Source organism: Ursus americanus, chromosome 18, assembly GCF_024610735.1.
Source record: "Ursus americanus isolate L20-20 chromosome 18, mUrsAme1.1.p, whole genome shotgun sequence".
Lineage (NCBI taxonomy): Eukaryota > Metazoa > Chordata > Mammalia > Carnivora > Ursidae > Ursus > Ursus americanus.
Genome location: NC_142144.1, coordinates 35108324 through 35131346, shown reverse-complemented (window position 1 = coordinate 35131346; position 23023 = coordinate 35108324). Strand labels below are relative to the sequence as shown.

Genomic DNA, 23023 nt, shown 5'->3' with positions numbered 1-23023 from the left:
AGGAGCACGGTTCCCTACTCTGGTTTTCTCTGGGTCTGTGAGTGGGAAGGAGAGATATTTGGAAGTAAAAGCCTGGCTGCCACTGTCTTCTGGCCCTGAAACCTCAGAAAGGTCTGTTAAGCCAGACTTGCCTCTACAGAAACCCTATGGGGAGGTGGGTAGCCTTGAGGTTGTGGATGGCGGCAGCGCACTTGCAGAGGCCATGGGAAGAGTAGGTCAGGGGCTGGTAAGCTTGCAGGCTCCAGGTGGTGGGAGTGGGGTGGCTCTGAGTGCAAATTCTGACGATGTTCTATCAGCAGCAAGTACAGCTTGAGCTGGGCTCCAGCCTCCACCCCTAGCACCCACCCTGGCAGTGTTGATGCCACAGATGCTCTTTGTCACTATTCTCCATCACGACACCCCCAGAAGTGCTCTGTGCAGAGAGCAAAGCTCACACCCCTACCACGTAGGGCCTGTTGCAGGTCTGTAGCCCTCTAGATAAAAAGCTAAACACTTTCTGAGAAGTTTTATTTGAAAACTTGGGGACACAACAGAGGCAGCAGGATGTGGACTGATATTCTCCAGCCAAGGTTCTCAGATAAGAAGTCAGGTTTGGGTTCCTCAGGTCACTAGGTTCCAAGATCCCTCCAGACTGCGGGCTCCCAAGGAGTATACCCACCCTTCTCCCCTCAGGCTGTTACCCCCTCCACCACTGCCCACTTCCTGTATCTGAGGGGACACTGAAGTAGTAGACTTTAAGGGAGCCAGAGCAGAGAGGATCTGGTTAAAATCCACAAGGAGGGGGAAGTGAGAAACTTGGGAGCTTGGGGCCTTCGAGGAATAGATAGGAAAAAGAGAGAAAGAGAGTGATGGAGAGGGGGCCACTGCCTCTGTTTCCTCCATCCCCAAGAAACTGGGGACCTACTTGTTCCCCTGAGGTGTCTCCCTCACAGTTTAGATGGGAAGTCTGGGAAACATTACCTCCTGTGACTGGACAATGGCTACCTGTCTGTGGGGGGTGGTTGGGAAACAGTCATGACGGGGCAGGGTAACAGTCATCCCTGCAGCAGAGGAGGCTGGGGCATGCATGTCCCACTCTGCCAGCCCCTCCCTCTCAGCTGGGTGCAGGCTGGCTGTTGGCATAGGCCTGGTCTGGGAAGGAAGCCCGCGCTCTGCGGGTCTGGGCACACACTGAGGCGTAGAGCTCCGGCTCGGGGCCTGAGGCCTGGGGCTTTGGCTCAGAATCCAGCACCACCTCTGAGTACTTGATGGGGGTTCCGGGGCTGGGGATATGGCCCTGAGAAGGCCGCAACTGCAGGCTGGTATAGCACATCACTTTCTCTGCAGCCTGGAGATTCAAGGCTGTTAGAAGTTCACTGGACCCTTGGAAAAACCCCCACTTCCTTCCCTCCCCTCTTCCTCAGCCACAACTGACTCACCGTGCCGGGGCCTCTAGGAGTTGGGTCTTGCTGGTCTGGCCCTGGTTCTTGAGATAGCCGACCTGAGATAGGGAACAGTAGTAATCTGGTCACTTCTTGTTCTTCCTCCTGCAATCCCTCATCCCACCCAACCAGGACGTGCATGGCCTCATTGCCCCTCCCCTCTGCCAGCTTCCTACCAGTCTGAAGATAAGGCAGGTTCCCATATAGGGGGACCTCTTCCACAGATCCTCCAGAGCTGCAAGACAGAGATTAGGGGATGAGGGGACTTCTTCCTAAGGGGGAACTCTTGATCACTTATCTCCGTTGTCCCCTACTCACCGTCCCTGTCCCAGATGGCTCCCGCTCCGGCCACTAGTCCATCGGAACAAGTGCGCAGCCAGTGAGATGAGAAGCAGCAGCATCGCAGCCCCTAAGAGGGCCCACAACCCCCAGGCCTGGGTCACGGTGGGGATTCCTGTGGATGCCGGGGGATGGAGGGTGTTACTACCCAGCCCAACCCCCCAGGTCCTAGCAGGTGGGACACAGGGCCATGTGACCCCTCCCCCTGCCCCTGCCCCGCCCAGCTCACCGGGCGCTAGCGGTTCTGTGCAGTTGTCACCTCTGCTCATGACTGCTGACCTGGGAGCTGAGTCTGCAAGCCCTGCGCTGAGGGGTCAGCCTGGTTTATGGCCTGATAGCTGCTGCAGGCCCCTCTACTCTCACCCCTCCCTGGGCCTGGCCCCCACAGCTCAGCATCCCCAATACTGCTGGTGGCAGAGTCACTGGTTTCCGGGGAGGAAGGGGGAGGGGAGGGATGAGTGAAAGAACAAAGACACCGCCCTGTGCCTGCACCTGCGCCACCCAGCATCTCCCAAGCTTCCGCCCCCACCCCTCGTGGCCCTATACCTTCTTTGGCCAGAGAAGAGAGAAGCAGGCCTGAGATTACTGTGCCACTGCGCAGGTGAGCCTGGGAAGACTCCCAGAGACAAAGTAGCATGAGGCAGGACCAACAAGACAAGGAAGCCAGGCCATAGGACAGAGATCTCCTTCCGCCACAGGGTGTCGCCTTTTCTCTCCAACTCCGAGACCCGCGAGAAAGAATGTATTCCTCACTGAGCATGCTACAAAGAGGAATGAGACAGGGAGGCTTCTTGGTACCTACGATCCCACTACACCCTGAGGCTGACTGTAGGGGATAAGATGACCATTGTCATTCTTATTATTCCTGGTATAATAGTTTAGGGGATAGTGGAAACTTAGGTTTCCCCACTACCCCCCGCCCCGACCCACTTCATCCAAACTGTCCCTAAGGACTGTCAATCTCAAAAGTTAGTTGAATTTAGGGGCGCCTGGGTGGCGCAGTTGTTAAGCGTCTGCCTTTGGCTCAGGGCGTGATCCTGGCATTCTGGATTCGAGCCCCACGTCAGGCTCCTCCACTGGAAGCCTGCTTCTTCCTCTCCTACTCCCCCTGCTTGTGGTCCCTCTCTCGCTGGCTCTCTCTCTCTCTGTCAAATAAATAAATAAAATCTTTTTAAAAAAAAAGTTAGTTGAATTAAAGAAACCTCTACCCCAGTATATCCTGGGAAACTGAGCCATGTCTTTGCACTTGCTCACTTCAGGGAGTGGAGTACCTGCCCTGCCCAGACACAGCCAAACCACAGGGGCTGCTCTTGATGTGGAAGAAGGATTTCAAGTTTCTTAGACCAGAGGTCAGTGATATGTCTGGCAATAGTAGGCCCAAATTCCCTAAAGGCAACAATCAGTTGAGGACCATTTATCATATTATACCTGGCCTGAACCACTTGTTTACGTTCACTGTGCCAATTGGCTTAGGGTCAAGGTTTGGGCTACACTGCTCTGCAATCAGGCTGCCTCTAGATAGTCAGCTAGACTACGGTAACTCCCGTGAGTGTGGCTCTCTCCTGCCTGCCCTGCCCCCTCCACTTCTGGAAGAACAAGAAGATACACCGTAGTTCATTCATTTATGTAGCACACATATACCTCATTCGAGTCACCTGTGCCAATTGAGCGCTTATGTGCCAAGCTCTGGAGATAAAGATGCGAGTGGGAAATGGCTTCTTTCCTCAAAGTGCTCCTGATCTAATTAGGAAGATGACCCTATGTATCCCAGACAATTAAAAGGCAGCATGAAACACAGGGAAAGTCTCCAGGTCTGCCTGAGGTCCTGGCGGTGAAAGGAAGGGCTCGGGGTGGGGTTTGATATGAGGTAACTGATAGGGACACAGAAACGTGTTAGAATCTCTACTTGCCTTTCCCGTGAACTTACTTAACCTTCCTGAACCTTTGTTTCCTCATTCTTTGAATGAGCTTAATTAGGGGTGCCTACGTGGTTCACTCAGTTAAATGTCTGCCTCCTTCAGCTCAACTCATGACGTCTGGGTCCTGGGATCCAGCCCCAGGTCAGGCTCCTCGCTGAGTGGGGAGTCTGCTTCTCTCTGCCCTCCCCACCGCTTGTGCTCTCTCTTTCTCTCAAATAAGTAAATAAAATCTTTAAAAAAAAAAAGCTTAATTATATTTACCTGTTGGGTTGTATTTCATTCAACAAGGATTCATTGCCTGCTAGCACCAGGTGCTGTGCTAAGCTGTAGGAATAAAATGATAAAGAAATATGGCCCCTGCTGTCCTGCAATTTACTGTTTAGCAGTATTTTCTTTTTATAATTAATTTTAATGGATTAACTGATTTTTAAATAACTGATTTTAGAGAACCAAAATGGACTTTTTCCAGTTTTATTGAGATACAACTAACATATGGTGATGGTTTAAAGAAAGTACAATAGCAGCACTAATGAATAAATTAGAAGTTTAGGGGTTTTTGAAGGAAACACACCTGAGGTCTGAAGGGTGTGCAGACGTTAACTGTACAGAAGGGAAATAGCAGGGGAAGGTGCAAAGGAGAGTTATAATTTCAAGTGCCTGGCTCGTAGCAGCTGCTCCGGTTAAAATCACTAGTAGGTAGGCACGGTTCTAAGCACTTTACTTGGATTATCCCACTTAATCATTATAACAACTCTGTGAGTTACATATATGTGTTATCATTATCTCCATTCCTCAGAGTGGAAACTGAGGAAATAGAAATTAAGTAACTTGCCCAAAGTCAGCTTTCGAGTAGTGGAGGCAGGATTCTAGGCCAGGCAATCAGTCCACAGTCTACTGTGTGCCATGCTACACAATGAATGGTGGCTATTAGAAGAATTTGCCGATTGGAGGGGGTGGGGAAGAGGAGGCCATTGTAGGAAAAAGGAACTGCAAAAAAACCCACGAAGAAAACCAAAAAACAAACCGTCGTGATTCGTAACGTTTGTTAGGTCATAGAAGGGAATGGTTCGGGTGAATTAGTCTATTTCTACGAGGGTCCAAAGCAGTTCCGTGCTTGAATGACTAAGGTGAGGGTCTTGAATGACTAAGGTGAGGGTCTGTCCCATCTGTAAAAGGCAGCCGCGCTGAGAATGAGCCCCGTGTGGTTGGTGCGCAGAGACGCACTGCCTGTGTAACTAGAAGTGCTGACGGACGACGCCCCCGCAACACGCCGCTCAGCTCCCCCGCGCACACGGGATGGCTTCTTGGCGGACATTATTGTGCAAAGCAGGGAAAGTCAACGTGCAAGCGCACGCGGCACTTTCTGCCAAAGGTCCGGGGACTTTCCCCTAGGCACGAATAAGGAACAAGTCCCTCGTCTGTAGCCTAGGAAACAGGCCTTCTGCACGAACTGCGTGAAAAACAGCTATACTCTATTCTTTTATGGTTCGCCAGGGCAGTCATTTTTTGATTAGGGTGAATAGGTTGTTAGCATAAGAAATAAAATCAATTTTCCAGCATAATCTTATAAGAGTGTAGGCTTCTAGAAGCATTCTGGCCAATAGAATTCCTAAATAGATGAGATATGAATTCATTTAGGAAAGCTGGTCCAACGTCCTATGCTAATAAGCCTGTCCCGCCCACACACTAGGTGGGCGTGACCTCCTAGCGCGTCCGGGAGCAGGACCGACGCACTTCCCCGCATGCGCATGCGCCCTGGGGCTCCCGGCCAACCCTGGCGCCGCCGGGCGGTTCATTCTGTGGTCTGCAAATGGCGGGCTCGGTCTGTCTTGCGGGTTTGCTGGGGTTGCTACTTGTGTCTGCACTGCCCGGGGTCCTCGGAGACCGCCGCAGCCCCGACCTCCGGGTACACCCAGGTATCAGCGAGGGCTGCTGGAGGGAGGCTAGGACTGCCTACGGGTCCCAGCTCTACTGACCCGCCTCTGCCGTCCTCCGCAGGGGACCCCGCCCAGGTCGGCCCTGAGGCCACGGAACCCCGGCGACGGCCGCCGCCCAAGGACCAGCGCGAGCGGGCCCGGGCGGGAGCTCTGCCTTTGGGGGCGCTGTACACCGCGGCTGTCGTGGCTTTTGTGCTGTACAAGTGTTTGCAGGTGCGGGACGACCAGGGGTGGGCATGCCCCGGGCCTGAATCTCCCATGGGGGCGCTATGGTACCATGAACAAGACACTTCTTTCCGTCATTCTGTAAACCGGACTGTAGTTCCTTGACTTTCCAACACTAGGGGATTATTTTGAGCAGCCGGTGAGGTAGCAGGTGTGAAGGGCGCTTGGTAAATTGTGAATAAATAGTGACCACCACATTTAATTCTCCCAGCAGTCCAATGAAGAGACGAGGTCATTTGGTCAAAGCCACGCAGAGCAGGTAGTAACTGGTAGGGCTGGGATTTGAACCGAGCTAGTAAGTGTCCATCCTACAAAAGTGTGGCTCCTGGTAAAATTCCAGTCGTGGCACAAAGTGTTGATTGCTGTAGCCACAACATTCAAGGTACCAGTCTCCTGTTCTTAGAAAGGAGACCCTGAAATGTGAACTGACAGTACATTTTATGGAAATGGTTGAAATGGAAAGTAATATCTCCCACGGCTCTATCTTCAAACTGGCCTGATTACTTATTTGCATTGGGAAGTAGAGGGCTGAACCAATGTGGAGATGATATGAAATTAAAAGGGTGGCTAATCATGATTCCAAATAGATTTGACAGGTGAGGATGAGGGACTGAATTTAATAATGAAATCTAAAGAGAATCAGTAATAAATTCTATTTGTGGACCCAAATACTATCTGGAAGAAACAGTACTTAGCAGCAGTTTTTTAGTTGAACAATAAAGTTCAGTTGTGTCATGTGACAACCCACTTCCCCAGTCAATGCTAGGAACAAGGTATTGCACCTCATCTTCTAATCAGAACACTCCTGGAGGATTTTATTGTCTTCAGGGGACTACTTTTAAGAACACTACATGCCCAGTAGAGCAACCAGAGAAAACCATGTGGAATGAGCACCAAATGAATAAAATTGGCAATATTAAACCAGAAAAGACATGGGGAGGGGTGCCTGGGTGGCACAGCGGTTAAGCGTCTGCCTTCAGCTCAGGGCATGATCCCGGCGTTATGGGATCGAGCCCCACATCAGGCTCCTCCGCTGGGAGCCTGCTTCTTCCTCTCCCACTCCCCTTGCTTGTGTTCCCTCTCTTGCTGGCTGTCTCTATCTCTGTCAAATAAATAAATAAAATCTTTAAAAAAAAAAAGACATGGGGAAGGGAAACGGGCAAGGACCATTGTCTTCAAATTCCTGAGCGGCTATCATGTTGAAAAGACATGATTTTGGAAGGCAACATGGAAAGAAGATACATGAAGGAAAATTTTTGGTTTTGTATATAAACTAACAACCAGAGCTTTACCAAACTGGAGAGAGCTGTTCATTCCTGGGAGTGTGTCATTAGACTGAATCACCACGTGTAGGGGCATACTGACATGTTGCTTCAGTCCTGGGTGAGGAGCTAGACAAGATGTGATTGTGATTCTCTGAAGTAAAAACCCCATAGCTTTCTCGACTTCAAATTATCCTTCTCCTCCTCCTCTCACGGGCTTTTAAGACGGAGGTATGGAGAAGCTTGTTGCTGCAGGCTAGCCCTGTCTTTCTTCTATAGCAGGGGAAAGATGAGGCTACAGTTCTCCAAGAGGAGGCAGGCAAGAAGGAATCACTGCAGTCAGGTGGGTTTTGCACAAGTCTGTGTTCGGCAGGGGTTTAGGGGACAGCAGAAGGTATAAATAACCATTGCTCTCCTTTTCTCCCTTACCCCCAGAGCAACAGCTGGCCCAGTTGACACAACAGCTGGCCCAGACAGAGCAACACCTGAACAATCTGATGGCCCAACTGGACCCCCTTTTTGAGCGGTAAGAGCAATGGCCCTGTGGCCGGGGGAGCTTTGTGATAGGTGGAAGAGGTGGGGACAGAGATCGGCTGGCCTCTGAGTGGATATTTCTACAGTGTGACTACCCTGGCTGGAGCCCAGCAGGAGCTTCTGAATATGAAGCTTCAGACCATCCACCAGCTGTTACAAGACAGCAAGCCAAACAAGGGTGTGGACGTTCCAGAACCAGGTAAAGGGTTGGGTGGTGAGAGTCTGGTGGAGGTAGAGACAGTCTGAGATAGGAATATGCCTGATCTTTCCCCTCACAGAGGCCAGCGTACCCTTTCCTGAGGACTTATGTATAGAGGAGGAGGAGGCTGGTGACAGTCAGGCCTGGGAGGAGCCCTTAAACTGGAGCACAGAGACAAGAAACCTAGCCACTCCCTGGGAAGTGGAGCAGGGGCTAAGGAGAAGATGCAGCAAGGCTGTGGGAAGGGCCGCAGTCACGGCCCCCACCGGCAAGGAGAAATGGCAGCTGAAGGTTTAGTAAAACAGTCTGTTCTTGTGACTGGATACTCCTGTGTGCTTTTTCCATTCCAGCTGGTCCTACACACACCCTTACTAGGTGCCCAAGAACAACTGGGCCTTCTTGAAAACCTTCCCTTATTAGGATAAAAAGAGGCCACCTTCCAGTGTGAGAGCTGAGAGATAGAGGGAGCTCCAGCTCTTTTCCTTATATTCCTGAGGCCACCATCCTGCCTGCCTTCAGGGCTTAAAAACCTCTCCTTCTCATATTGCAGAGCTGAGACAGAAGGGCCTTTCCAAAAAGGGGGGGGGGGGGGACACTTTACTAAAATCCAGTGGGAAAATAAATTACAGAAACTGCGTACAACATAAAAACATCCATGTTTACAAAGCTGCAGTCCTGATAAATGGCCAGCCCGGAGCTTATCAGTCCTGAATCCCCTCCTCTGTGCTGGAGGGGCTGGTTCAGCAGAGCTTCGGTTGGGTCAGACTTGGTTTCCTGATTCTTAAGGGCTGGTCGGATGAGCGGGCACGCCTTGGTCCCATGCAAACCCGAAACAACCCTCCTCAAACCATGAAGGGCTCTGTGTTTTGTTCTGTTTAGTTAGTACTGAAGGTTTCTTTGTACTCCTGACTTTGACCTATCCCTCAAGTATCCTGGGTTCTGGAATTTTAAGATTCTTCTAGTTCTGCTGGCTGCTATGGAGAGAAGACAGTTCAGGCACTGGCATGAGCACTCTATGCAGACAAAATCACCCATGGCGTTGGGGGTGGGGTGGCCCAGCAGATAGAAGACGTGAGATAGGATTAGAACTGCTCATTCCTAGCCCATGGGCCTCATCACACACGCTCCCTGAGGGAAGGCACAGCTTACCTGATGGCCAAAGTCAAACTGTGGTGCCAGCGCAACAGCTCCTCCTGGTCTGTGCACATAAGTAGTAGCGTCTCGTGGGGAAAGGACAGCTGGGGAGAAATCACCTCTCAGTGCATGGCTCAGAAAGGTCCAGGCTAAAGCTGAAGGCCTTGCTGTTTCCATGGAGGTAATTCAGGGCTGAGGTGAGAACTAGGGATGAACCCCAAGCCCCCACTATCTCAGTGCAGGTGGCTTAGTTCCTCTGAAAGGGGCCCAGGCCAAGGAGGTAAATAGTCCATAGGCACTTGAGGTCTGTTTTGAGCCTCTCCTACTTAACTAGGGCTCCCGCCCATAACTTACGCTGAGCAGTCCACCACAAGGGCCTCCTGAGTGGCCAAAGACCCTCTGGAGTTGACACTGGGCCATGGGGTAGAGGGCACGGCAGGCAAAGGTGCCACTCTGCAGCAGATGCAGTGGTGGTCGCGGTTTGGCCATGAGGAGCACATCGGAGAAGAGGAAGAACATTCGGGGCCGAGGCTCCCCACGGGGAGGCACTACCAATAGCCAGCCCTGACGCAGGAACCAGCGACCTGGTGGTGGGGGCGGCGGGGGGGGGGGGGCTGTTATTCGGTGCAGCTCCAGGACCATGATCCATGGGAGGAGAAGGAAGGGGAGGCTAAGGAAATAGGGCGTATGTGCTGGCAATACAGAAAAAGGAAGGTCAAAAAAGGGCAGTTTGAGGATTGGGGATGGTGGAGGGGGAGGGAGAAGCAGAATGTGCAGGCTACCTGAGGTAAGCCCCTTTGCCTGGCGGCCACTGAGCAAAGCCTGAATTCGCTGGAGGTGCTGGTCATTCTTCTGTTTCTGACCAATGCTGTGGACTCTCTGGACAGTCTCACTTATCAGCCGGGCAGCCCCTGCAACAACATCCCCCGCCCACTCCCAGTACAGCTTTGGGTGACCGATGGTGGGGAAAGGCTGTTCTGGGGGGACTAGGGTGAGGGTCTGACCTCTTGGAGAGTAGGCAGGGCAACAGGCACGTTGTGTACATGTCAACGGAAGACAGGGACATACCAGACATTGTTGGAGGTCAGAACCAGAAAGGGATACAGGAGAGGCAGTCTCCTGCCTGTGTTTCAGAGGAGCGAGAACATACGTGTGAGCTGCTGGTGGTCAGGGCTGTGGGGACCTGTGTTTTCAGCCAAAGCCATGACAAGATTCTCATACCTGGAATTAGACAGCTGAAAGTCCATGGGGGGGAAGTAGAGCTGGGCAGAATTCCTTCTGCCTGACATACAGGTCACCCCCAACACACACTTCAGTTGCAAGGCCAGGAAAGATCTGCTTCTGATGACTGCATCCCCTCTTTCATCTGGGACTCAGAACCTGGGCCCACACCACATGGCCCTCTTCCATCCCACCCTGAAAAGTCAGGAGCAGACTGACCATAATTTGGGAGTCTAGATCCCAAGATGAAACTTAATCCATCCAAGGAGGATGCAAGAGACAGCCTGACTATATGCTCTTAACCTCCCCAGGAACAGAAATCTAAGCTAGGCAAACCTCTCATCTCAACAACTCTTCCAGATATCTTGCTCGTCACTAGCTCTATTAGAGGCCCCCACACTTCAGCGCAGAGTTCCACATTCCTAGCTAAGGGCCTGAGGCTGCAGACCTCAGCTGCTCCAGTGGGTTCACACTTAACTTTTGCAAGAGGTTTTTAGGAGCAGTTTGTTCCAGGAGAGAGGCAATGGGACAGAAGCCATAAACCCCACAAAGCTGAGAGCAGCAATCGTAGAGACTCAGAAAAGAGAAGTTGGCTGAGTCCAGGTGAGTTTACTCACTGCTGGAGCCTCTGCAGAGGCAGAGGGAGCAGGTCCTGAAGATGAAGGCTCCCAAACTCAGGGCGGCCTTCCTGAAGTCGCACAAACCTCCGGAAACGTTTGTTTTTCTTTAGTTGCTCCTGGGTGATGGGGAAAGGGTTGGCAGCAGGGAGAGAAGCCACTCCTTATATTGTATTCATCTGTGTACACATCCCCAGCCCTCTGTAAGCTGTGTCCTCCTGAGAGAACCCCTACAGTGAACTTAGGATGGGGACCCCCACAGGGCTCTATAAATGTAGGAATGAAGTTTGGAGCTCCAGAGGAAGAGGCAATGTATGGGGCAAGAGGGGAATGACTTGGGATTATCTTCAGGTTACCTGCAGGGTGGTCCGGGACCTCTCTGCGTTGGCAGCAAATTGGGTGTAGAGCTCCAGGTGGGGGCAGAAGCTTTCCAGCCCCTGTCCCCAGTGCCCTCCTTCCAGGTAGGGAAGCAGCTCTCTGCGTGGGTGAGGACAGTAAAAGAGCAGTCCAACAACTACTCAAGCACCACCTCACTGAATTCTCATAACCTTGCCCTGGAGGTAGTGGTATTACCCCATTTTACAGATGGAAACTGGGGTAGGGTAAGGCACTGGGCCAAGACCACAGGTGAGGTAATTGGCTGACTCCGTACATGAACTTGGGTTCCCCCCCCCCCCCTCCAAGCTTCGTGCCTGCCAGAGGCCAGGGCCCTCCTCTTCTCTTTCTCCACGCCCCTTCTACTCACTGGCTGGCGCCGTAAATGAGCTCCCAGGGCCCAAACAGGGTCTGGCGTTCTGCTGGTCGCAGGGTGCCCTTGGCTCTCAGAATCCCCACGAAATACTGCGGAAGAAGATTAGCGGTATATAGTCTGCAGGAAGAGGAGGCTAATGCCAAGCCGCTGCTAGAAACTGTAGAATGCTTGAGCTCCCTACATGCAGGCGGACAGTCCAAGACCATACTCGGGGTCACCGACCTCGCAGAGACCCTCCCATACCCTGGGGTCCCCGCCCCATACGGGAGGGCGTGCGCGGCCGCACCGTGGCCACCAGCCCCAGCTGTTCCTGGTAGCGCCGCTCAGTCTCCAGCAGCTCTCGAGCAGTGCGGGCGCGCTTCCGCTCCCAACGGGCACGCTGTTCTTGCACTGGGCACCTTCCGATGGCGCCCGGCCTCTCCATTCCCCGCGGAGAAGTCGATGCTTCCGGCCGCAGCCCGCCGGAGATTCAAATCCCAACCGCTCCGGGGGCGGGGCCGGGAGAGGAGTGCGCCCCCTGGCGCTGGGAGGCTGCACGCAGGACGGAGCATGCGCGGCGGCCCGCCGAGCCGCATCGAGTCTGTGCCGGTAAGGCCTCGCCCTACCGCCAGGGCGGCGCTGTAAGTGCGCGAAGCCCGCTCAGGCAGCGTCGAGTGGGGCCAGTGGATGACCCTCCTCTGAAGTGGCGCTAAGCTGAGGCAGCCGTCTGGACCTTGAGTCAGGAGATTGGGGAGTGCAGACACCAGCGGGACCTCAGTGTCCTCTCTGTAAAATTAGGAAGGGGCAAGAATTACGGCTCATATTCTGTCCTGGGCCTGTGCCAGATTCTGGGGCCCAGGCGTCCCCAGTGCTTTCACTACTAGGAAACCTCCCGGTCACAAGGTTTGAAATATTTGGGCCCTTGGACAAAAGTTTATAGGTTTTAAGTTACTAACTCGTTTTCTCCTTTCATACTGGTCCAAAACCTGACAGCCCATTAGCTCCTGGTCAGCAACCGTCGGTAACTAACATGGTAGTCAGAATTGCTGTGATTCTGGCCAAAGGCTAAAGCTTGGAGTTCATTGGTCTGTGCTACCTTGTCAAAGATAAAATGGACCAGATTTTCCTTACTTTGTTAGGTCTTTCGAAAAATTGGCAATGGCCCTGGAGGGTAAATTGGCAGTGCCATTTTGCCAGTATGTATGAGAAGTCTTAAAATGTGCTTACTCTTATGACCTAGCAATTCCATTTTTAGGAATGCATCCTAAAGAAACAGATATGTGGACAAAAATGTATATATCAGAATGGGTGGTACAATGTTGTTTGTAACAATAGAAAACTGGAAGCCACCTCTACCATTGGACAGTGGTAGAGAATTGACTAGGAGAATTGCGGTACGGCTATTTGAAGGAATAATATGAAAGCATTAAAAATGTAAAAAAAACCCTATCAATATGGAAAAACACAGAGTATATTGCCCAACCAAAAACGGCAGGCTAACAAAGCTGTTTGTACAATATGATCCCATTTATGTATAGCATATAGGACTGGAAGGATAAACAATCAAGAGGTAGTTGTGGTTGTTATCTCTGGGTGATGGGATTGAAGTTAATGCACTCCACAAATATTTTCTTAAGCACCTAATCTGTGCCAGGCACTGGATCGCTGAGGTTAAAGGGGTGAATGGGACAAATAGGGTGATTTTTTAAATTCCCTTATGTTTTTCTCCTTTTCCCAAGTTTTCTGCTTGAGCATGCATGCATTACTTTTTATTTTTATTTATTTTTTTGAAACATTTTATTTATTTGACAGAGAGAGAGAGCACAAGTAGGGGGAGCAGCAGGCAGAGAAAGAGGGAGAAGCAGGGGAGCTCGATGCAGGGCTTGATCCCAGGACCCTAGGATCATGACCTGAGCCAAAAGCAGATGCTTAACTGACTGAGCCACCCAGGTGCCCCACATGCATTACTTTTTAACTAGGAAAAAAAAAAAACTACTAAAGACCAAAATGTTAAGAAACCTTCAGACCCTGCATTCCTACCACTACGGACTCCTAGGAATTTGGACCCCAAGACAAGAACCACGGTACTGTTAGGGTTCTGAGGTCCCCTCTAGCTCACTGACACGAAGAATTCTAAGGAGAAATTCTGGACTTAGATCAGGGAAAAACAACTTGAAGGGCTGGATGGCGGAAAGAGAAAGTTTGAGTCAGACTGTACCTTGGACTCGAGTTGCAAGAAAACGGGTGATACCATATAGGTGGAGGACTGGTTACACTGTCTCAAGTGAATGTGGGGCAGTCCACACTACGAGTTCATGGGTGGAAGGGGACAGATAATCCCACCGTAATCAGTATCACTGTGAGTTTCTTCTGCAGCCCTGGGATGAGCAGAAACATGGCCCTAAGTGTCTGAAGACACAGACCCGAACAACCAAAGACTTGGCCATAAGCACCACAGAGAGGTCATGCATCATCAGGCAGGGGGCGCCCCAGTCAGTTGGTCCCGAGTACATTTTGTCCCAACCTGGGAAAGCTCCCGGAATAAGACTGTGGGAGCTCAAACCTGTTTTAGAGTTTGGCAGTCTCCCAGCTGCAAAGGCATGATCCAGGGTCAGAGTCTACACTCCCGACCCAGACCAGAGACACAGTCACACACAGAAACAAAGTGCTTAAGAAAGAGATAGCACCATGGAGAATGGTGTTGGAAAAATTAAAAGGCTGAAACAGAGAGACCTGCACATCGACATTGATCTAGACTCTGAAATACTGACTAAAAGCAGCTGAGATGGCAGGGAGACGTGTGGACATACAGAGTGCTACAGAGAAGTGTACCAGGGAATCCTGACAGAGACCCAAAAAGGAAAACGATGGAAATATGAAGAACATTTGGAAAGAGGGAAAATGGAGGAAAGCTGGGATGGGTCTTGGAGAAAGATCTCCACATGCACAGACTCCAGGCTCCAGTTAGCATGGTGCTTCTGTCTTCTGTGCTTCCCTTGACCTCTTCCACCTCAACTAGATTCGCCATTACCACGTTCTGTCTTGTCCAGGTCCATCCAATTCAGGAACTTCCATGTCCCCTCCATGTGTCAGTGTCTAACCAAGGTGCTGACGTCACAGCTGACCCAGACAATAAGCTGACCTTCCACATGGTGCATTGGATCAGATTTCCATGGATGGCTCTTAATTTGGCTCCAGAAATAGCAACCTAGATTGTTAGGCTGACTGGCTCCTTGGAGGACAGCAGTTGTTCAGTCTGTGCAAGTTTTGGTATACAGTATGACAGTTAATCTGACAGGGCAGATAATTTGGGGTGCTGTAAAAATGTGACGTCATGCTCTTGGAACAGTTGTGGTTTGACAAACACAAGTCATTGACAATGAGCTCCCTGAGGGCAGAGAAGGCATCTTAGTCGATTTGGTTTTTCTCAAGTCCTGGGCAAGGTGCTCTGCAGAAAGAAAAATGCTCAGTAATGGTTGGTGAATAAAAGACTTAATCAAATACTGGACCCTGCCCTTATGGAACTCAAGGCTATTAGAGCAGATAAAATGTCACAAATCACCATAATATAAATTGGATGGTGGGCAAGGTCATTAGCAAGGGCAGGCAAAGAACTGTGATGGTTCAGAGGCACCAAAAATATCTTCCTGTGGTAGAGAATGGAGGAGGTGGCCTTCGAGCTGAGCCTTGAACCATAGAAGGGATTGAGACAGGAGAGAGAATAAAACTATTTAACAGGGTAGTGAGTGCACAAGTACTGATTCATGACAGTGGAAGCTGGCTGGGGCATTCAAGTGGGGTCCTTGGGCCTCTGCTTTGCCAGACATTACCTCTTTAGAGAAGAGATCAGTAGAGTCCCCAGGGAGGAGTGAGGTAGCAGGAGAGCCCTGAAGCTAGGGACTAGTTCTCGACAGGATTAGAGATATTTCAATATATTTCTCTAATCCATACAACCATAATGGTACATATCTACTGAATGTTAGCCGCGGATAGGAACTTCCTGAGATGGCCTTACTCTCTTTTGGTTTGTCGGAGCCGTAGGGACCTTACTAGAATGTGAGCTACAGAACAGTAGACGCAGTTCTCTAGTTCAATGCTGCATCCCTAGGGCTTAGAATGGTACCTGGAGGACTGGAGGAGGCTTAATAAATATTTCTCAAATGAATAGGCATACTGGGAACCCCAAGTCCATTCTTGGGTCCTTCCACTCTTCATCTCCTTGCACCTGCTCCCCCCTCAAATCCATGTTCCACACCAGCCCTCAACACAACCTAATATGAGAATTGTCATATTCTGTCAGATTCTGTCAATCTCCTGCACAAGATATGTGATGCCTTTCCTTTCCACAAAATACTATCCTCCCCATTGTTTTTAGCAACTGAATTGCTACTTCTTCAAAGTCCTGATCAGATTTTGTTTACTTCTGTGTTACTTTCTGAGGCAGAATTAATCTCTCTCCACTGAATATTGTGATAGTGTTTGCCCTCACTCACTAGACAGTGAGCAGCCCCCTAGGACAGGGACTGTGTCTTACTCATTTCTGTACCTTTAGTCCGTAGCCCAGTGCTGGACATAGTAGATGCTAACTAAATATTTGTTAATAAGAGTGAATGGTATTCCCAGCAGTGAGAACTAGATGAACAAAGGTGGTCGAAGGTCTGGGGAAAAAATGAATAGTTTAATTTGGCTGGAGTATGAGGGAGAATAGTAGGAGATAAAACGAATGGAAAGGTTTCTTGGGTAAGATTTTGAAGGGCGTAGAAGTCAACTAGAGGAAGAAGATGGGCAGCCAATGAAGGTTTTTGAGCAGAGGTGTAATATGATGAAAAATAAATTTAGCTTAAAGCCATCACAGTCCCTCTCCTATATATACTCAGTTTTCCATTTATACTGAGATTCGCCTCCCACCCACCTGTCTGTCTACCCACTCCCAGGCTTCCCCAGCAGCTTGTCCTACCCCTTTATCTGCTCCCTGGCTAGGCCAGGGATATATACATGGGCTGCTTCCCCCCTCAGCCAGAGGCTGTGGGGGCCCCAACTCCCTGTCTTTCCCCTTCTCTGCCTGGACCTGGGAAGCAGGCCAGTGTTAGCTGAGGCTGGCTGGTGAGCAGCTGGGCGGTGCCAGAGAGAGCCTGTCTAGTGCCAGGTGGTGCCTTGGGTTCCAGGCCGAGCCTATGACCCCGATAACCTCCTGCCTGTGCACATACCTGCCCCTCACACCACCCCCATCCAGGCTTTGGTATCGGGGAAGGGGCACAGGGCCAGGCAGACCCACGGGACTTTGGCTCCATCTCTACAAAAGGGCCCTCTGTGAGTCAGCCTGCTCCCCTCCAGGCTTGCTCCTCCCCCACCCAGCTCCTGTTTCCGATGCACGTACAGCCCGTACACACCGTGTCTGGGACACCCCACAGCTAGCCGCATGGCTCCCCTGTGCCCCAGTCCCTGGCTCCCTCTGTCGATCCCAGCCCCTTCTCCGGGCCCTGCCCTGCAACTGCTGCTAGTCCTGCTGCTCCTGGTGCCTGCCCGTCCCCAGAGCCTGTCCCGGATGCAGGGGACGCCCGGGTTGGGAGGGGATTCATCTGGGGAAGATGATCAACTGGACGAGGAAAACCTACCCAGTGAAGAGGACCCACCCGGACAGGAGGACCCACCCGGAGAGGAGGACCCACCTGGAACGAAGACTGAACCAGGAAAAGAGGACTCTCTGAAGTTGGAGGATCTACCTACTGTTGAGGCACCCAGGGACACCCAGGGCTCCCAGAATAATGCCCACAGGCACAACAAAGGTAAGTGGTCATCAGCCCTCCAAATTTAGACTCCAGGAGGTTTGTCCTCCCCGCATTAAAGCCCAGCCCAGGCAGGGATTATTCAGAGAAGGAAAGGAGCCTGTCCTGGGACAGTAGCCTTTCCCATCCCCACGGGATCTCATGCCACTAGGCCCTTCCCCCTTTCAGGGGGAGACAAAAAAGCACAGATGGAGAGAGGTGAGCAGGAAGAGATGAGAAAGAAAAGCGGGGGCGGGGGGGGGGAGTTGGGGAGGAGAAAGAGATGAGGAATGTGAAAAGAGAGAAGGCATAGGTGGAGAGAAATAAGAATATGAGGGAAGAGAAGAGGAAAGATGGCAGGGGGGTGGATAGCAGAGGAAGAGCCAGAGGGCTTGTAGAGATCACCTCATCTTCACTCTACAGGTGAAGAAACTGAGACCTAGGAAGAAGGAATAGCAAGTAGGAGAACCTGGTATTTTGACTCAGAAACCAGGATCCTTGGGAAGGTTGTTGGAGACAGGGAGAAAAGGAAGGTCTCTTGATTTGGGCCTGGGGACTGAGGTTCTCACCCACTCTACAGACTAAGACAGCGGTTGCAGACTGGTATGTCTGGGGCCGGCAGGATCTTTCATCTGCCAAGCTATGGTGTTATGTTTGGTTGCAATCTGTTGTGCTCTATACCTGGCCACGTTAGGTATTTCCGTTCCCTGCTATGCCCCTGTAAGGCATCAGAGTTGGAGAACCCCTACTAGTTGAGGAGGACCCGCCTCTTTCTGGCCGCTGGGGAGGGACTGGGCTTAAAGATCGACTTTTCATCCTTCTCCTTGATGCAGGGGATGACCACGGTCATTGGCGCTATGGAGGTGAGACACCCACCCCCTGCACACCCAACCTGGGCACCCTGCTCTGCTGATCTGACCCCTCAGCCATCCCGAACTCTGGTCCTGGGCGTCCCACCCACTGTATCCATGTCTGCCAGTCCCCAACACAGCCCGCTTCCTGTCTCTCCGTCCACATCCCTGATTTCTATTTCCCGCCCCATGCCTTCTCACTCCACCCCTCACTTTTTCTACCCCGCTTTCCTAACTGTTCCTGATCTTGTCACCAGACTTCCTGTCCACACTCTCTCACTCCAGGCGACCTGCCCTGGCCCCAGGTGTCCCCAGCCTGCGCAGACCGCTTCCAATCGCCGGTAGATATCCGCCCAGAGCGCGCCGTATTTTGCCCCGCCCTGCAACCCCTGGAACTCCTGGGCTTTGAGCTCCCGCCACTCCCAGAACTGCGCCTGCGCAACAATGGCCATACGGGTGAGGCGGGGCGGGGGGGTGGGGAATGCCTGGCTGCAGAGCCTCAGGGAGGGGGCGGAGGCTATCTGGGGATGGGCCCCGGCCTAGAGAAGAGGGCCGGCAGGGTCAGTGCCTGGGAGTTAGGCTGGCCCTCCCAGGTAGGTTGGCCCTGCCCGTTCACCTGCCTCTTCCCTCGCAGTGCAGCTGACTCTGCCTCCGGGGCTGGAGATGGCCCTGGGCCCCGGGCGGGAGTACCGCGCCCTGCAGTTGCATCTGCACTGGGGGGCGGCGGGTCGCCTGGGCTCAGAGCACACGGTTGACGGCCACCGTTTCCCAGCCGAGGTGAGCGCGCAGCGAGAGAGGCGAAGGGGGGCGCTGGGCCGGGGGTCTTGCCCACTTCTACCCTTTGTTTCTCTCCAGATCCATGTGGTTCACCTCAGCACTGCATTTGCCAAAGTTGAGGAGGCCTTGGGGCGCCCAGGGGGGCTGGCCGTGCTGGCCGCCTTTCTGCAGGTACCAGCCCTGGGAGCCCTTATTCCCTGCTTCCCCACGCCCCGGGGCTCAGTGTAGCTTGTCCCCAGAGACCCCCATCCTAGCACACTCACCCTGGCACCTGGCAGTCCTCATTCACTTATTAATTCATTCAACACCCCCTGTAGGTCAGGCATTGAGCCACACAAAGAATTCTGAAACCGTGGCTCCGCCCACAGCACGTGGGCGGGGCGGGGGGGGCTGACATGAAAGACATACAAAAGACACAGACATAGCAAAACAGGTGGTCAGAGAAAACTTCACAGAGGAGGTCAAACTCGAAGCCTTCAGTAGTGGGAAAGATATTCCATGCAGAGCCAACAATGTATGTGGACTAAAAATATGACCCACTCAGGGAATGGCAGGTGCAACGGAGGGGTCACCGGGAAGAGTAATTTCTTGAATACTCCTATAACCTTGAATTTCCATTTTGTGAAATGCAGTAAAGTCTAGAGAAATATTTAGTGACCTCTTTGGACCTGTAACGATCAGGGCTACATACACAGTGATTCGAAGAGGCTAGTAAAATGGAGGGATGGTGAGATACCTTCTAGGCTCAGTCACTGCCTAACTGACTCCTTAACGCCAGCCTCACAGCACAAAGTTCAGGGAGGTGCCTCTGAGACAGCATGTCCTTGCTCCGAAAGTCAAACACATGAATTATTAAGGCGAATGTAGAGGAAACGGGAATACAAAGGTGATACAGTTTTCTGTGGGGAGCCCATGAGTGCGTATGTGGACATAGGATCAGTGAGACTGGAAAAGATAGTAGGACCCAGGTCACTGAGGGCCTCCTATCCTAGTAAAGTGGCCCACCTTCCTCCTCCTCCAATTTACCGTTGAAAACTAGCCCACCGAGCAGGTTAGGTTTGTTTGCAAAATAAAAGTAGATCGATGGAGTAGTAACACAGAAGATTTTGTGTTCTCCCAGCATTCTCAGAGCTGAGAAATGGGGGAAGAGTATGGGAAGCCCACCTCACCTTCAGGCCTCCAGCCATGGCCTTAGACACCTGTAAAAACCTGTCTTGTACTGTCATTTCCCAGGAGGGCCCGGAAGAAAACAGTGCCTATGAGCAGTTGCTGTCGCATTTGGAAGAAATCACTGAGGAAGGTCAGTTTGTTGGTTTGGCCACTACCCTCAATACCCTAGTTGAAAACTGTCCTTGGGGAGCCTCAGGTGTGAGGATGGAGATGGGCTCCCTCCCACAGGCAGAGAACCAACGTGTGAGCTGACTGACTATGATCTTGACAATAATTTTAAAGCTGAGCAGAGGACCACAGGCTTTATGGCTAAAAACCAAAACAGACAACCCCCCCCAGCCCCCCCCAAAAACCCCAAACCCTACAAAACCCCAAATCAAACAAAAACCAAAAGAAGACACAAAACAAGACCAATAAAATATATAGATAGATGATAGATAGATAGATAGATAGATAGATAGATAGATAGATAGATAGATAGATGATAGTGTTTGGAACTTCAGAGGTTGAGTCCCGGGAGCTAAAATTTTTCTGAAAACTGTCTATTTCTCCATCATAAGCATCAAATATTTTAAATTTGTACTTTTGTTGGAAATCTTTCTCTTCTCAGCCACTCTGAGTCATTTTAAACCTCACTACTGGACCTTACATTTTACTCAACTAGAGGGAACTGTGCTTTTTGAGTTTTTGCATCTGTTTTTTATGGTTTCAAATGTTTATATTTATTTACAAGTTATTCCGCTCATTTTCCCTTTTGATTCATTTCGGGTTAAAATCTGTAGTCCAGCACGGTATCACAGTACGAGAAGTAAGGGTGAAGACTCAGAGGGAGGACCTTGGGAGCAGTTCCGTCACTCTGTGAGGCCCCACAGCCCTTTACCTTCTTCTGAGTTAGTCTTGTGCTGAGTTAGGGGAAGGGACACGCTTAGTGAAGAAGTGGTCTCAGGAAGTTGCTCCAGCTTGGCATTTGGGAGGTGAACCTGTATCCCTATACCCCAGAGCTTTGGAGGGAGTCGATCCAGGTGGGATTCCAGCACAGGTCCTCTCCACAGACTCAGAGACTTGGGTCCCAGGACTGGATGTATCTGCACTGCTGCCCTCTGACCTCAGCCGCTACTTCCGCTATGAGGGGTCTCTAACCACACCCCCCTGTGCCCAGGGGGTCATCTGGACTGTGTTCAACCAGACAGTGAGGCTGAGTGCTAAGCAGGTGGGGCTGGGGCATGGTGGTGACGTAGGGGATGTGGGGGAAAGGGGTGTAAAAGTGGATAAAGAGATGAAGCGGCCATATGGGGGAAGAGGGGGACGTAGTGGGTGAAGCCCTGAGGTGCTGGCTGTGAGTAGGCCTGTGACCCTTTCATTTTCTTGTCCTGAGCCCACTCCCACTGTCTCCTGACCTCCCCAGCTCCACACCCTCTTTGGCTCCCTGTGGGGACCTGATGACTCGCGGCTACAGCTGAACTTCCGAGGGACACAGCCTTTGAATGGGCGAATGATTGAGGCCTCCTTCCCCGCTGAAGTGGAGAGCAGTCCCAGGACTGTTGAGCCAGGTGCAGCTTTGTGATGGCCCAGATTGCCGAGTCCACCCCCACCCCCCCCCCACCCGCCATCGCCAGGTCCTTTACCCTGGCATGTGTCTTCATTGTGCCTGTGTCTGTTACTGGTAGTCACAGCCCCTGGTTCTAATGTGTCCTTTTTCTCTTCAGTCCACCTGCATTCCTGCCTTGCTGCTGGTAAGTCTGCCCCTTCTCTGGCTCCTGACCCCTTGGCATCGTTCAACCTCAGGGTCTAGGACCACCTCTACCCCCTCTCCTTTTCTGCAGAACAGACGTTCAACCCCAATAAGATAGAGTGTCAGATCGAGGGGGAGGGGGTTCCCCTGTTGTCCCCAGGGCAAAAGTTGGTTAGAATGAAGCTCCAGAAATCTCCTAGCATCCTCCTTCTCAAACAACCTTTTACTTTGCTTTTAGGTAGAAAAAGAGGTGCTTATCTTACTCCTTCTTGTGTATCCACCCCCATCCCTTTGCTAGCCTCTTCTGGATTCTGACAGAGGGCAGCTGGAGAGCCAGGGGGCAGGGTGTGGGATATACTGAAGCGGGCTGAGGGAATCCTACGGACTCCTCTTCACTCTGAGGCAGCCTCTCCTCTCCCTCCAGGTGACATCCTGGCGCTGGTTTTTGGCCTCCTCTTTGCTGTCACCAGCGTCGCCTTCCTTGTGCAAATGAGAAGGCAGCAAAGGTAATACCTGCTCGCCTCCCGCCACCCCCTCCCTCAGACGCAGCCCCACCTCCCTGGATGGAGTCCAGAACAGTTTCATGCAGTGCGTGCCAATGGGCTCATCTGGAGGGGGAGTTTTCTCATGTGCTTTTGTGTTGTGTAGACTCCGAAGTGGAAGTGGGACCAAAGGGAATGTTAGCTACCACCCAGCAGAGGTCACAGAGACTGTTGCCTAGAGGCCTCGGAACTTGGAGAATGTGCAGAGAAGCCAGCCCGAAGAATCGGGGGGAGCTGGAGACTGTCCTGTCCTACCCTTTATACCACTTCCTTTTTAAGGTCCAAGTATTTTTTTAAATAAATGTTTCTGATAAAACATATGGAAGACAGCTTTGTTCCCCAAATCAGGAGGATGGTGTATTTATTTCCTATTGCTGTCTTGAACAAATCACCACAGACTTAATGGTAATGCAAATCTATCCTCTTTGAGTTCTGGAGGTCAAAAGTCCAAAATGAATTTTCTGGGCTTAAGTCAAGGTGTCAGTAAGGACGGTTCCTTCTGGACACTTTGAGGGGAGGGGGTTTCCTTTTTCAGGTTCTAGAAGCCAAGCATTCCTTGGCTTGTGGCCCCTTCCTCATAGCACTCCAGCCTCTTGCTTCCGTTGTTGTATCTCTTAAAACTGCCTTTGACCTTGCCTCCCTCTTATA

General features: G+C 51.5%; 4 protein-coding genes and 1 non-coding gene across 7 annotated transcripts; 2 read left to right on the top strand and 3 right to left on the bottom strand.

Moving 5' to 3' along the window:
- Positions 1-500: 500 nt before the first annotated feature.
- SIT1 (signaling threshold regulating transmembrane adaptor 1) lies at positions 501-2526 on the bottom strand. 2 transcript variants are annotated; one of them, XM_087869573.1, is made up of 6 exons: positions 2307-2501; positions 1990-2066; positions 1740-1875; positions 1598-1656; positions 1419-1480; positions 501-1327 (listed from the first exon to the last, which is right to left on the bottom strand). In XM_087869573.1, exons 2-6 carry the CDS (start codon positions 2027-2029, stop codon positions 1094-1096), a joined length of 531 nt encoding a protein of 176 aa, XP_087725699.1. In that variant the 5' UTR covers positions 2030-2066; positions 2307-2501; the 3' UTR covers positions 501-1093. The 2 variants fall into 2 exon arrangements, with proteins under 2 accessions (XP_087725699.1, XP_045636547.2); XM_045780591.2 differs by lacking the exon at positions 1990-2066 and having other exon boundaries at positions 2307-2526.
- Positions 2527-4857: 2331 nt separating this feature from the next.
- LOC148108586 (RNase MRP) lies at positions 4858-5130 on the bottom strand. Its single transcript, XR_015727555.1, has one exon.
- Positions 5131-5427: 297 nt separating this feature from the next.
- On the top strand, positions 5428-8154 carry CCDC107 (coiled-coil domain containing 107). Its single transcript, XM_045780572.2, has 6 exons — positions 5428-5595; positions 5678-5829; positions 7383-7446; positions 7539-7629; positions 7724-7836; positions 7916-8154. Exons 1-6 carry the CDS (start codon positions 5490-5492, stop codon positions 8131-8133), a joined length of 744 nt encoding a protein of 247 aa, XP_045636528.2. The 5' UTR covers positions 5428-5489; the 3' UTR covers positions 8134-8154.
- A 319-nt stretch (positions 8155-8473) lies between these two features.
- On the bottom strand, positions 8474-12111 carry ARHGEF39 (Rho guanine nucleotide exchange factor 39). Of its 2 annotated transcripts, none has more exons than XM_045780571.2 (9): positions 11846-12111; positions 11554-11648; positions 11165-11285; positions 10809-10927; positions 10121-10191; positions 9753-9881; positions 9325-9554; positions 8986-9074; positions 8474-8807 (listed from the first exon to the last, which is right to left on the bottom strand). In XM_045780571.2, exons 1-9 carry the CDS (start codon positions 11981-11983, stop codon positions 8795-8797), a joined length of 1005 nt encoding a protein of 334 aa, XP_045636527.2. In that variant the 5' UTR covers positions 11984-12111; the 3' UTR covers positions 8474-8794. The 2 variants fall into 2 exon arrangements, with proteins under 2 accessions (XP_045636527.2, XP_045636526.2); XM_045780570.2 differs by having other exon boundaries at positions 8474-8810; positions 11846-12109.
- A 3-nt stretch (positions 12112-12114) lies between these two features.
- Positions 12115-22719, top strand: CA9 (carbonic anhydrase 9). The gene is made up of 11 exons (XM_045780553.2): positions 12115-17324; positions 18137-18166; positions 18440-18610; positions 18789-18931; positions 19010-19102; positions 20165-20231; positions 21154-21311; positions 21507-21651; positions 21808-21834; positions 22258-22339; positions 22482-22719. The coding sequence occupies exons 1-11, from the start codon at positions 16958-16960 to the stop codon at positions 22552-22554; spliced, it is 1356 nt and encodes a 451-aa protein (XP_045636509.2). The 5' UTR covers positions 12115-16957; the 3' UTR covers positions 22555-22719.
- Positions 22720-23023: the final 304 nt, after the last annotated feature.

Excerpts from the sequence above, each read along its gene's own strand:
- CA9 (XM_045780553.2), top strand. The coding sequence starts at position 16,958 with ATGGCTCCCCTGTGCCCCAGTCCCTGGCTCCCTCTGTCGATCCCAGCC. Across the intron at positions 18,932-19,009 it reads GCCACCGTTTCCCAGCCGAG|ATCCATGTGGTTCACCTCAG; the intron begins GTGAGCGCGCAG and ends GTTTCTCTCCAG. Across the intron at positions 22,340-22,481 it reads CAAATGAGAAGGCAGCAAAG|ACTCCGAAGTGGAAGTGGGA; the intron begins GTAATACCTGCT and ends TGTGTTGTGTAG.
- ARHGEF39 (XM_045780570.2), bottom strand. The coding sequence starts at position 11,983 with ATGGAGAGGCCGGGCGCCATCGGAAGGTGCCCAGTGCAAGAACAGCGT. Across the intron at positions 11,286-11,553 it reads CTCATTTACGGCGCCAGCCA|AGAGCTGCTTCCCTACCTGG; the intron begins GTGAGTAGAAGG and ends TCACCCACGCAG. Across the intron at positions 9,075-9,324 it reads CTTGTGGTGGACTGCTCAGC|CTGTCCTTTCCCCACGAGAC; the intron begins GTAAGTTATGGG and ends ATTTCTCCCCAG.
- SIT1 (XM_045780591.2), bottom strand. The coding sequence starts at position 2,520 with ATGCTCAGTGAGGAATACATTCTTTCTCGCGGGTCTCGGAGTTGGAGA. Across the intron at positions 1,657-1,739 it reads AGCCATCTGGGACAGGGACG|CTCTGGAGGATCTGTGGAAG; the intron begins GTGAGTAGGGGA and ends TCTGTCTTGCAG. Across the intron at positions 1,328-1,418 it reads CTCCTAGAGGCCCCGGCACG|GCTGCAGAGAAAGTGATGTG; the intron begins GTGAGTCAGTTG and ends TTGAATCTCCAG.
- CCDC107 (XM_045780572.2), top strand. The coding sequence starts at position 5,490 with ATGGCGGGCTCGGTCTGTCTTGCGGGTTTGCTGGGGTTGCTACTTGTG. Across the intron at positions 5,830-7,382 it reads TGCTGTACAAGTGTTTGCAG|CAGGGGAAAGATGAGGCTAC; the intron begins GTGCGGGACGAC and ends TTTCTTCTATAG. Across the intron at positions 7,837-7,915 it reads TGTGGACGTTCCAGAACCAG|AGGCCAGCGTACCCTTTCCT; the intron begins GTAAAGGGTTGG and ends TTCCCCTCACAG.